The sequence below is a fragment of the Pecten maximus genome, chromosome 14, assembly GCF_902652985.1.
Source record: "Pecten maximus chromosome 14, xPecMax1.1, whole genome shotgun sequence".
Classification (NCBI taxonomy): Eukaryota; Metazoa; Mollusca; class Bivalvia; order Pectinida; family Pectinidae; genus Pecten; species Pecten maximus.
In genome coordinates, this window is record NC_047028.1 from 10,441,844 (window position 1) to 10,454,042 (window position 12,199).

Here is a 12,199-nt window from a genome sequence, read left to right on the forward strand (position 1 = left end):
ACGGTACTTAATGAATATTTCCGTCAATTCCAGATCTCATCCTTTTTTTACTTTCTCTTCAAATATAGTACCTGCAACTGAGGTTTAACTCCAAAGGCGTTCGCACCATGGGGATGGTGATCGGGATGCTTCAAACCGTATGTGTTCAAATACCAATTTTGTATAATACTCAAATAAATTTGAATGTACGAGTAAAGAATAAGACACTTAACGAAAACAATTTAAATAGTGTACATTTCAATTCATTGATACCAGGCCATGCTTTCTTGACAAAGTAGAGACTGACATTTGTACGTACCTAACATACACATTGATAATTGAACTTATTCAAGCAAAATTTGCAGCCAATATTTTGCTCAAATTTTACCATTTGCATTATCAACGAAAAAATGAAAATCCTCTAGAAATAATAGATCTTCATCTATAGACTCTGAAAAAACGAAAATCAAGTAAACTAGAAATATTACCACATTGTTGTGGGTTTTGTTTTACTTCACACATTTTCCATTTACAGGTGTTCCTAATGGGTATAACTCTATACGCCCCAGCGCTTGCGCTGCAAACCGGTAGGTGATACATTTCTTGGTACATGTTATAACCTTAGTTCTAAGAACACACCAGAAAGTTAAGATAATGCATAGTCTTTTAATAAAAGCCATGATACCAGGAATATTGACAATTTTATACACCTGGGACATGAAATTCAGCTGATATGTAATGATATTTAAATTAATTTGATATGTACAATGCACTATGCAATTTTCATTGCTTATTATGTTATGATGTTGCCAAATGATTCACAAAATTTGTCATGATAGGGTCGATAGCATAACGTATATGACATGTATATCGGCTATGGAATATGGTTGCCGGATGAAGCCATTTTCCATACATAAAGTACTCTCTCTTTTTCTGTAAAAAACTGTTACCGGTTCTGGTGTAGTTGCCGGATAGATAACCTCTGTCGGGGTTGACAGTTTTCTTCCTTCTGTTGTAGTTGTCGGAACACCTCTTTGGCTTTCCATAGCTGTCATCGGTTTAGTTTGCACCATCTACACTGCAATTGTATGTTTTTATATATCTACAAGTGATATTAACAGTTGAATCTATAGTAATCGTTCGCACAACCTCAAACCTGAAAGTAGGGCGTTCGGTATGTTTTGGAGCTTCTCTGTGTCATTGCTCGGGGAAACATGAAATTTCCGGTTGTGCTATGCTGGAGTTCCGTTAATGGAAATGACACATTGACGTTTACAATTTATATCGTTTCATGCCTGCCTACTGATGCTGATAAATGTATTTACAATAACAATAATATATTCGAGATTGACGTTTTAGTTTAGGTTTTTGTAACCGTATGGTGATATAATTGCCATAATATGATATCGTAAACTCTCCAGAAGCAAGCATCTAGAAATGTTTTAAATTTAATTTCAGGGAGGTATTAAGAGCGTTGTCTGGACGGACGTTTTTCAGTGTCTTATCATGTTCATTGGTGTGGTAGCTGTAATCATAAAGGTATACTAAAACACAAAGGTCTTGTTAACCTTCATCAAATTATCATAAAAGGTACAGTTAGTCCTGTTAACCTTCCCCAATGTATTATAAAGGTACAGTTAGTCTTGTTTACCTTCCCCAATGTATTATAAAGGTACATTTAGTCCTGTTAGCCCTCCCCAATGTATTATAAAGGTACATTTAGTCCTGTTAACCTTCCCCAATGTATCATAAAGGTAAAGTTAGTCTTGTTGACCCTCCCCGATGTATTATAAAGGTACATTTAGTCTTGTTTACCTTCCCCAATGTATTATAAAGGTACAGTTAGTCCTGTTAACCTTCCCAAAAGTATTATAAAGGTACATTTAGTCCTGTTAACCTTCCCCAATGTATTATAAAGGTACATTTAGTCTTGTTAACCTTCCCCAATGTATTATAAAGGTACATTTTGTCTTGTTTACCTTCCCCAATGTATTATATAGATATAGTTAGTCTTGTTGACCTTCCCCAATGTATTATACAGATCTAGTTAGTCCTGTTAACCTTCCCCAACGTATTATAAAGATATAGTTAGTCTTGTTAACTTTCCCCGATGTATTATAAAGATAGTTAGTCTTGTTAACCTTCCCCAGTGTATTATAAAGATAGTTAGTCTTGTTAACCTTCCCTAATGTATTATAAAGATATCGTTAGTCTTGTTAACCTCCTCCAATGTATTATAAAGGTAAAGTTATGATTAGTTATAGTTGTGTTCTCTCATTTTGATCGCAATGGAGACAAAGTCGAGAGTGAATTGAAAGATAAGGCTATGGTGACTTGCATTTTATTTTCAATATTTCACAAGACAAGATTTGTCGCTGACGATATCCTAATTTCGTGTTCAAAGAAAATGTTTTTTACCCATATCGATCTTCATTCCGCACTTGTAGGTGTACAATGTTCTAACTATTTATCGAATTTAATCAACCTAATAGCTATCAATCTCATCTATATAATTTCCTTTCGCCTCACAATAATGTAAATAAAGGCAATGGATGAGTTCAACGTTTTGGTGTACTCAAGTTGTTTTGACCACCTTCACCTTCATCAGATAGGGAAGATGAGTTAACAAGCTCCGTCAACCTCTCGCGTCGCTTGGTAACTGATTGCGCTCACCTCTCGCCTGATTTGCTCGGCGGAAATGAGTACAGGTGTGTTTTAGCTCAGTAAGAGTGTTAACGTTCTCAGACTATCACACAGGACTAAAACACTGGGGGGGAAAGTGGGGTTATAATCGATTTATCCAGATATTCTTATATAAAGATTAAATAATGCAGAGGCATATTAACCTATTTTCTACCACAATACTCCTGCGTTATTCAACTCTCAGACCATCAGTTAATCATTACAGCTGTTGATTAACAATCTGTTTATACCACACGTGGTATAAACTCTGTACGCATTTTGATTGGCTAACACGGTGAACTTTGACCCAAGCTGCAATTGTTATTGACGTCATCAATAATCTAATGACGTCACATCACCGGGTCCCGGACGTCACCGGTACACTTTATTTGCATACGCGAAATTATACTTGGCCACGTTTCCCTTTGATTCAAGCCGATATTATTGTGGTAGAAACAGGTCACACGACTCGAAATTGTTGGATATGGAATTTATTTCAAACGAGTAAGTTATTTTTTAAAAGTTGCAAAAAACACTCGCTAAAGCTCGTGTCTTTTGTAACTTTTAAAAAATAACTTACTCGTGTGAAATAAATTCCATATCCAACAACCACTCGTTGTGTAACCTCTATATAACCTCTGCTCTGTATACTAAAATGTAGTACCTATAAAGTATATAATTGACCAGAGTTCACAATTATGTTATGATAATATTTGTTGAAGCTATTTGCAAGAGGTCGATGCATACCCAGGCATTTTGACCACAACTTCAAAGTCTACACTGTTACAATAATTTAGAATATATTTTGATAATAAAATTACAAGATGGAAAGTTTTATGCAATTGCGATTTATATTTTCATCGTTAGATAATGTTGACATTTCGTATCAAATTAGCAAATGCAGATACTTTTTCTTATTCTGAATGCATTTCATCTCAAAATTTCAAAAAAAAGTTGTTTTTAAAGTAAACTTTTCTTTATACAACATGAAGACCACGTATTAGTTTAATATTTGCCATCCACAGGGTAGCATTGTCGTTGGAACAAGACACTCAGTCATCAGGGTTGCCACAGAGGGACACAGACTGGAGTGGTTTAAGTAAAAACCATTATTGAATGATACAAAGTAACAGTTTATACGTAAAGGGTGTAGCATCCTACGTGTTGTGTTGAAATGCATAAACAACTATTAAGTTATTTAAAATTCCTTAATTTGAGACGTCAACTCAAAAGTAAACGTTTTGTAATAAAAATCGACTGTAGTACTTTGTATGGAGTGTTATCTAGTCTATCAATCAATAACATCACTGTTGATAATGTTGAGTTCAGAAAATGCCGAATATAGAATTCCATTTTGTTTAGGTGGTCATCTGCCATGAACATATACTTAAATAACTTAAATACACTATATCTGTTTTCATATGACCATAACTACTTTCACTGGTTTACTTTCGGATGACCACCTTTAATAATGGCAATGCATGATAGAATATAAAGTTTTAAAAAACTCAGTAATTGGTTTTAGCTTTGACCCGGATCCAAGGGTCCGTCATACAAATTGGGGATTCCTGTTTGGCGCATTGTTTGCATTTTTACCAAACTGGTGTAATCAAGCCGGCGTGCAGAGGTTTTCATCTCTCCGAAGTCTCGAGTCCGCGTACAGGTGAGTGATTTAGTATGGCAACGTGGCACGTGTGAAATTGTCAACGAAACATGAAACCATACATGGTGTGAATATGAAAACAATAATTTCTCCAATAGATTTGTCGCAAATCTACATTCAGATGATGTATTCAGTATTCTGATATCATAATAGTGTTGAACTCTGTTTCAAACTGTGCTTATGAACAATTGTATCTTTATTGCTTTACTGTTCCATACAAATTGATACAAAGCAAAAAAACAAATAATAAGAAAAAAACAGTTCAGTAACAGAAGGATATATCAATATTTACTGCAAGTCATGTAATGTACGTGTAAACCAATTTTACAATAACCATACACTAACGCCCAGCAACAAACATCTAAGTAAATCCAGCATATCTATCTATAAAACAGCTGATATTTTACAGGACTTTCTGGTTGCTGATTCCCGTAGCTGTAGCGTACCATATAATCCTGGGGTATTTTGGAATCCTTATATACTCGTACTACAACATGTTGGGATGTGATCCTGTCCAAGCCGGATTAATATCCAATTTCAATCAGGTAACCGCATGTAATCTTGAATGTGAGAATGCACAAACAACGACGTAAACGTCAACTGATATCAATAACATGACAATACAATAAGGCTGGACTGTAGATATTTGACACTCATTTTGTACGTGTTCACTTAGCTGAGGAAAATTGGAGGGCTTAAATATGTTTAACTTATTTGGATGCTGATTGTTGGCAATTCTACACGAGATAGTATATTTATTCAGAATATGTAAAATTTAGAACCGGTTATCAGGTAAAAGGTAAATAAGATTATTGAGATACAAGAGCGTATACGTAGCTTTTGTAGATAATGACTTGTTTTACGTAAACATATGATGTGATTTGGATTATTTTGACAATGTGTGCAGTATCAACGAGCTGATATGTTTTAAATTTGTAGATAGTGCCCTATTTCGTGCTAGATGTATTACGATCACTCCCAGGACTTTCTGGTATCTTCATCAGCTGTTTGTTTAGTGGATCTCTTAGGTAAATAATAATAATTTTACGTTATAAAACAGATGTTCTTCTATTTTATATTCAAATTTCCATTTTTACATCCCCAGGATTTCACTGGCTTTGAATAGTTAGAAATTTGATCTTTTTCAAACAATCGTGTGTCGATTAGAAATAATTTACAGATGAGAGCTAGCTACAGATAATGTCACCATTTGGCCAATCTGCCGCCATTATCACTACAAAATTACCTCTTTCCCCCATTATAAGCACAAATTTATTCTTTCCCCATTATAATTACAAATCTCCTTTTGTCCCTATTATTTAACTACAAATTACCTACTGTTCCAATAATGACTACAGATTTACTTCAGTCCCTATCATAACTACAAATTTGTCTATGTCCCAATTATAAGTACTTTACTTATGTCCCTATCATCAATATTACAAATTCCTGATGTCCCTATTATAACTACAAATTTGCTGATGTCCCTATCATAACTTTAAATCTCCTTCTGCCCCATTATTTCTACAAATTTGCTGATGTCCCTATCATAGCTACAAAGCTTATGTCCCTATCATTGCTACAAATTTGCTTATGTTCCTATCATACCTTAAATTACCTTCTGTCCCTATCATAACTTAAATTATCCCTCTATCCCCGTTATAACTACAAATTATCTTCTGTTCCCGTTATTACTACAAATATACTTCTTTTCCATTATAACTACAAATCTCCTTTTGTCACCACGCACTCCCTTTCACAGGTGAACTAAGTTCCATTTTACGAGCATGAACACGTTTGTGGTTCACCAGCCCTACAACGTGGGGCTTGTCTAAATGTTACTGTTCCCTCCCGCATACAGAACACACGCAACTTTTCTATCCAAACCCGAATCTCTTTGTATATATTACTAAATGTTCATTGTTTCGGAACTATGGTAAATTTATAAATATTTTGCCTGTCTACCACATATATGTCAGTATTTTAAAACATTTATCATTAAGTAGTCACACGAAACCAAACCATTATGCATGTTACAAAAACACTGTATTTTTCTCAGTTCCTTTTCATCTGGAATCAACGCTTTATCAGCGAACACCGTGGAGGATATCTTTGGTGGACTCATTCAGAAATCCAAGCTAGTTTCACAAACATTCGCAGCAAAGTTATTCGGTGAGTTCTTTATATTTTTAATACCGATTATTCTGGTGACATGTCTCTTAAATCAAGGAATAAATTCTGCAAAAGAAAGACTGCTGTTTAAATATGTTCCAATATCAAAAGTAATAAGATTTATCACATGATGTCATATAACTATGCCCGTTTCGCAACTGATATGCCACGTGGTAAACTTCGTAAGAGTGGTTTGTTGTTTTAATTTACACATCGTAGTTTGTAACCGCTTTCAAAGCCTCCGATTGGTTGCTCTAACCGCCAACAATTCTGCTTGACTATCGTCTGACCTTTGACAACGGACTACATTTACCATCACATTTTTTTTGTTATTCATCTCTTTTTTATGTTTTATTTATTTATTATTAATAATATTAGTTGTCGTTTGTCAACTACATGTATAGTTCGATGATGATAAGATGCGAACAGAGCATGAGCATGACGCAAACAAATATTGCCCACCATCAAAATCATATTTACAAGATATTACAATTGATATTAGTCATTAATCTAAGATAGATGCCAAACGTTTCTTAATAACGCACTTTACTTTGTCGCATAGTGATTCGGTTAACAGAATTGAGTAGCAACGTTGGGAGAAGTTGAACTCGGTACATCTGTAGGTTATGGGATAAACATATGTTCCACAACTAATGACGGTTGTTTGACATGCTTATCTTACTCTCGTGAGTTATTTTTAAAAAAAGACAAAAGCTCGAGCGTCCTTTCTAAATTTGAGAATGAATTAACTCCAGTTAGATAAAGATGATATAACAACCGTCAACTGTTGGGGGCCCCCTATCTCACTTAAGAAAGTAAATAATAGTGTCACTAATGTTATTTTTGTATACCTGTTTGCTATTTTTCTGTGCGCATTGTTTAGCATTATCCTTAGATTTTATTATTATTTTCATCGGCCCTCTTTAATGCATTGTCTCTTTCTAGTCTTCGTTTACGGAATAGCAGTCATTGGACTGGCGTACAGCATCATCTCTATGTCAGGTTCCATAACCCAGGTAGCTATTGATACTATTTGGGACATTTACAAAACAATAGATGATACATTGATTAGAATAGTGGTTATATCCAAATCGACATTCTACACATAAAAACAATTCTGTATATTCATTACGTAGTTTCCAGTCAAATTAAATCTTTTATTTTATGCATTATTTACAACTTTATTGACCCAAATAGGAAAAAGCAACACAGATGTTCTTGTTATAAAAAATATATATGAGGTTACATTAGCGTTGCTCTAGTTGAATAATAAAGGTATCACGTTTAAGTTCTTTATCAGCTGTCTATACTTAAGCAGCAGCCCAGTAGAAGAATACCAATTCATTCATTTTCTCCCTGTCCATTTCCAGGGGATTCCAATGCAAATCTACTTTTTTTATTATTTCATTTTGCATTCCTTTCAACAATATATATATCGTTTATGATAATAATTATGTATGTCGTGCACGATTAATGTCTTTTGTGATACTAATTATGTATGCCGTGTACGATTAATGTCTTAATTCCCTTACCTAGAAGGCTGGAATCGTAGTTGGAGCGTGCGGGGGACCACTGACCGGGATCTACTTTCTCGGTGGAATGATTCCAAAGGCAAACTGGATAGTAAGGAACACTTACTGACCACTATAAATGTATTGTTTGTTAGCCCTGGTACAACAGATCCAATGTTATACTGTTTCTAGCTTTAATCTATATAACACCTAAAACAAAAGGACACTTAACTAGCAATTTATTTATTTTATATCGACTGCACACTGTGGTACTAAAATCAATCTACTTCTTATCTGATACCAATCGATAAAACAGATATCCGCTTCACTCAGTAAACAATCCACATTATCCACCATATCAAGCACTTCCTGAACAGTCAAACTTTGAGATAAATCTCCTTTTGTCCCAATTTATAAGTGGAAATCAATCTATGCATGCATTTATAAAAATGCTATCGTAGTTTAGCTTTAACTAGTCCCAAATCGCTTTGTCGTCTTTAAGTATACCATGTCCCCCTACTGATTAATGAAAAGATGATAAAGGACAGGTACAAAACTATTGAAATGTACAATATAATTTATAGGTTGACCTTTTACTATGACTCATTTCTGACGAATTGGACTAAATGAAACCTGTTCATCGTTTACTGAAGAAAATCATCGTGCTCTTTATATATAGGGTAATAGTTTATGTTTTATGTTGAGAGGGGAAACTGCAACTGATTAACTCCTTTTTGATAATATCTTGTGGAATTTTTTAATACGAATCAACCGTGACATATGATTGTATGGATCAGTAACGTTCTGCCGTTCATCACAAATCACGCTGGTTAAGGGATACAAAGGTTGAAATATTATTTGTTTACGTATATGAGAACAAATGCCAGAAATTCACTTCCTGTCTAAACCTTTGTTGCTATTTGAAAATTCGAAAAATGAAAATAACTTTTGATTTAGATTTGAGTCAGTTGAACGCTATAAATATAAACTGCATGCCGAAACAAAATAGAGGGTAATTTAGCAAACACTTATTTTATGTTGATTCTAATTCAGGGCGCAATTGTCGGCTCTGTGACGGCTGTCATCTTCAACATTTGGATAGCCTTTGGAGCCGAGATGTATGGGAAGCCGCCTGTAAAATTAGCCCCAAATCCTACGATTGGGTGTTTCCCCAGCAACTTCACAGAAACTATGATGGAACAGCCGATGTACTCCTACAATATAACTTTGTACAATGTAACTGGACACTCCAGGACGTCACAAGACAGCCCGCTCACGTACGAATACGTACTCTACTGAGGTCATTCTTATCATTGGGTCTGGCAATTATATACCACAAACTATTTCTCACATTGTAGGGAAAGGTGTAAGGGTCTCGTCTTTTTACGAAAAGCAGGAAATACACTTGCATGCTGTTCATGACATTTCAGATGGTCAGATAGTTTTGTAAAACTTATATTAATTAAACGAAATATAATTTGTTACAAACAATGAACCCCGCTCTAGAAACCATCAATGTATGGTTATATATTTTTTGTTGAAATCTTCTTATAGTGTTCTGTACTACATGTTGAAATTCTAATGCAAAAAGTGCGTGAATATGTTCAAATCCTCAGTTTATTGTCTTTTATTTCTTTGTGCCATATAAGGTTAGGTGCTTTCGATGCTCAATAATTGTTCAGCTAGCGTTACCCTGGTTCTAGGTTTGATGTTATGACATAACCTAAATTTGACCTAAATCTAAATTGTATGTATCGTCGATGCGATACATACAATTTAGATTTAGACGCTTGACCGTTTGTAATACCTGGTCGTATTTTTATGTTTTTGCGATGATTTTGTTTTGTTTTATCGTGTTATCAACTAGTAGTTGGAAAACCTACATCAATAACAGGTCCTCTGTTTTACAGATCAGATGGAGGTTTTTTCCTCTACAACGTGTCCTACGTATGGTACGGATTCATCGGGTTTTTCCTAACCCTGATCATTGGTACTGTCGTCAGCTTGTGTACAGGTATGGTAGATGTATTTCTTCCTGCAAACTATACCACATACCGCCAACATTGTTTTATTGCAAGAATTCACTTTTTAGAGAGAGATATATACTATCTATGAAATTAGCAATACATGTAACGTTTCTTGTTACAGGGGGTGATCGTGGAGAGCCTGTGGACGCTCGTCTGATCTTTCCTGTCTGTAGGAGGCTGTGTGGTATCCAGCCATGTTCACATGACGGTGCTCAGATACTATTGTAAACATTAAATCACCAAAGTCTTAGCGTCAGTTAACGTGAATGAGACATTTATCGAGATGTAATTTGTACTCACAAACCGTGCTTCAATGCAAGCAATTATTCGATATATTAAGATACTATCGCTACCCTTTATCCGAAAATGAAGGTCATGATGCACTAGATTTAGAACACTTATTGATACCATCACGTCACGGCAACAGTACCATGACGTCACGTCGACAATTAAATCACGTCACGTCAACATTTCCTTTCATTGATGTAACGTCAATATTATATACATAAGATGGTAAACAGGGTAAGAGAAAAATAATCATTCACCCCCATGGAAGTGAGACAGGGGAATCTCAACCCTCGGGATAAGATTATAAAGCTGCCAAACACTCGACAAGCCTCGTGTTTGGCAACTTAAGAATCCTCCCCTCGGGTTGAGATCCCCCTGTCTCACATCAAGGGAATGAAAGATTCTATTATTCACACGAAAGAGGAAATGTAATATCACACGAAAAATAAATTAAATTTACCAAAAGATGTTTTAGGTTAACGACGGTTACTATATTTCTATCATCCTCGTTCCAATGTCATTTTAATAGTTAATTGCAGCTTGTTCATATCATAACAAAATTCAGTCAATAATGATTTTGTTTTTAGAATCTACTTCCAATCAGACTGGTGAGTCTCAAGCGGTCATACAATGTTCAACGACTGAGCACCAGGGAACGCCACTCAATATTCAACCAACAGACAGAGACTGCAATGAACCCCTGTTGTAAAATATTTCTGTTGTGAAAAACGCAAATTTTCATATTCATATGCTTTGGTGTAGTTTATATTGTGAATACAAGTAATGAGATATCCGTATTTAGTTCATGCACATATTTTACTTTGTTTTAGTTACGATTTATTAAATACATATCCATGATTACCCTAGTATTTTTTTTTTTATTTTTCTCTTACACCATCTGAAATATGGTAATAAATCACATATATACTGGACAAAATAAGTTAAGGAACATGAAATATTATCATAATATGTTTTAAGATGTAAAGAATATGTTCCCCTTAAGTACACCCGTAGTTTCGCCTATGTATGCCCACGTTGGTTTCAGTGTTGTATGCACGTGCATCATGAGGGTATGCTATTCTGGTCTGGTGAACAGTGTTGGTGTCTAAAACGGACTGAACAACCACTACAGGTGAATGTGTTAAGTTATATATTCGTTGATCTTCTGTTGGTTGTTCGGTCACCATGACCCCTGTTCTTATTATACGTGGATTGGACAGAGATGTTTGTCGCCGAGGAAACGGAAACTGCATACAATTTTGAAACACCTGGAAATATATCAAATAAAATTATTTGTTTAGATTTAAGTTAAGATCATAGATTGCCTTCCACGTATGCTGTTTTATTGAGATGTTTAACTGTTTTATAAATCTATAAGTCAATAACGCATGCATTTACCTCCTGTATCTTAAAATACATTTAACATACTGTAGTAGGTGATCAAAACATATCTGTTTGATAGAATTAGTCAACACCCGCAGCTTCTGGGCCACCTGCATTTATAGCTACTATAGGGATCACGCTGAAACATAATTGTAAAATGCAAAACACTGCGAGCATCCAGTCACCGGTAGTCATTAGAAATAGTATGAGGTGACTATGGTGGAATTTTTACTACATCAACCGATTATTTCCTCCGCACAATGGACCTGAAGTCAACAGAAAGAGTTGAAAATGATACCGTATGTTGATTGTTGAGCCAACTTACAACAGTTTAAATGATAACTTTTTAACCTAATGATGTACTTCTCTGTGGTTTTAATCAGGTTCAAAACTTGTTTTCTAAGGATTTAAAAAAAAATATGGTCAGTCTTAGCAAATATTAGTATAGACGTCTATTGTTTATAGAACTTGTTTCAATTGTAGCAAGCTCATTT

At 34.9% G+C, this 12,199-nt stretch overlaps 1 protein-coding gene across 2 annotated transcripts; it reads left to right on the forward strand.

Annotated features, from left to right (window-relative positions):
* Nucleotides 1-292: 292 nt before the first annotated feature.
* On the forward strand, nt 293-11,172 carry LOC117341717 (sodium-dependent multivitamin transporter-like). 2 transcript variants are annotated; one of them, XM_033903581.1, is made up of 14 exons: nt 293-566; nt 998-1,065; nt 1,438-1,518; nt 3,687-3,760; nt 4,187-4,324; nt 4,734-4,869; nt 5,264-5,352; nt 6,384-6,496; nt 7,442-7,512; nt 8,033-8,119; nt 9,061-9,284; nt 9,918-10,021; nt 10,156-10,258; nt 10,910-11,172. In XM_033903581.1, the coding sequence occupies exons 1-14, from the start codon at nt 524-526 to the stop codon at nt 10,932-10,934; spliced, it is 1,356 nt and encodes a 451-aa protein (XP_033759472.1). In that variant the 5' UTR covers nt 293-523; the 3' UTR covers nt 10,935-11,172. The 2 variants fall into 2 exon arrangements, with proteins under 2 accessions (XP_033759472.1, XP_033759471.1); XM_033903580.1 differs by having other exon boundaries at nt 10,156-10,242.
* The last annotated feature ends 1,027 nt before the right edge of the window (nt 11,173-12,199 follow it).

Coding starts and splice junctions, on each gene's coding strand:
- LOC117341717 (XM_033903580.1), top strand. CDS start 524: ATGGGTATAACTCTATACGCCCCAGCGCTTGCGCTGCAAACCG. Junction 5,353..6,383: donor TTGTTTAGTGGATCTCTTAG/GTAAATAATAAT, acceptor TATTTTTCTCAG/TTCCTTTTCATCTGGAATCA. Junction 7,513..8,032: donor TGTCAGGTTCCATAACCCAG/GTAGCTATTGAT, acceptor TCCCTTACCTAG/AAGGCTGGAATCGTAGTTGG.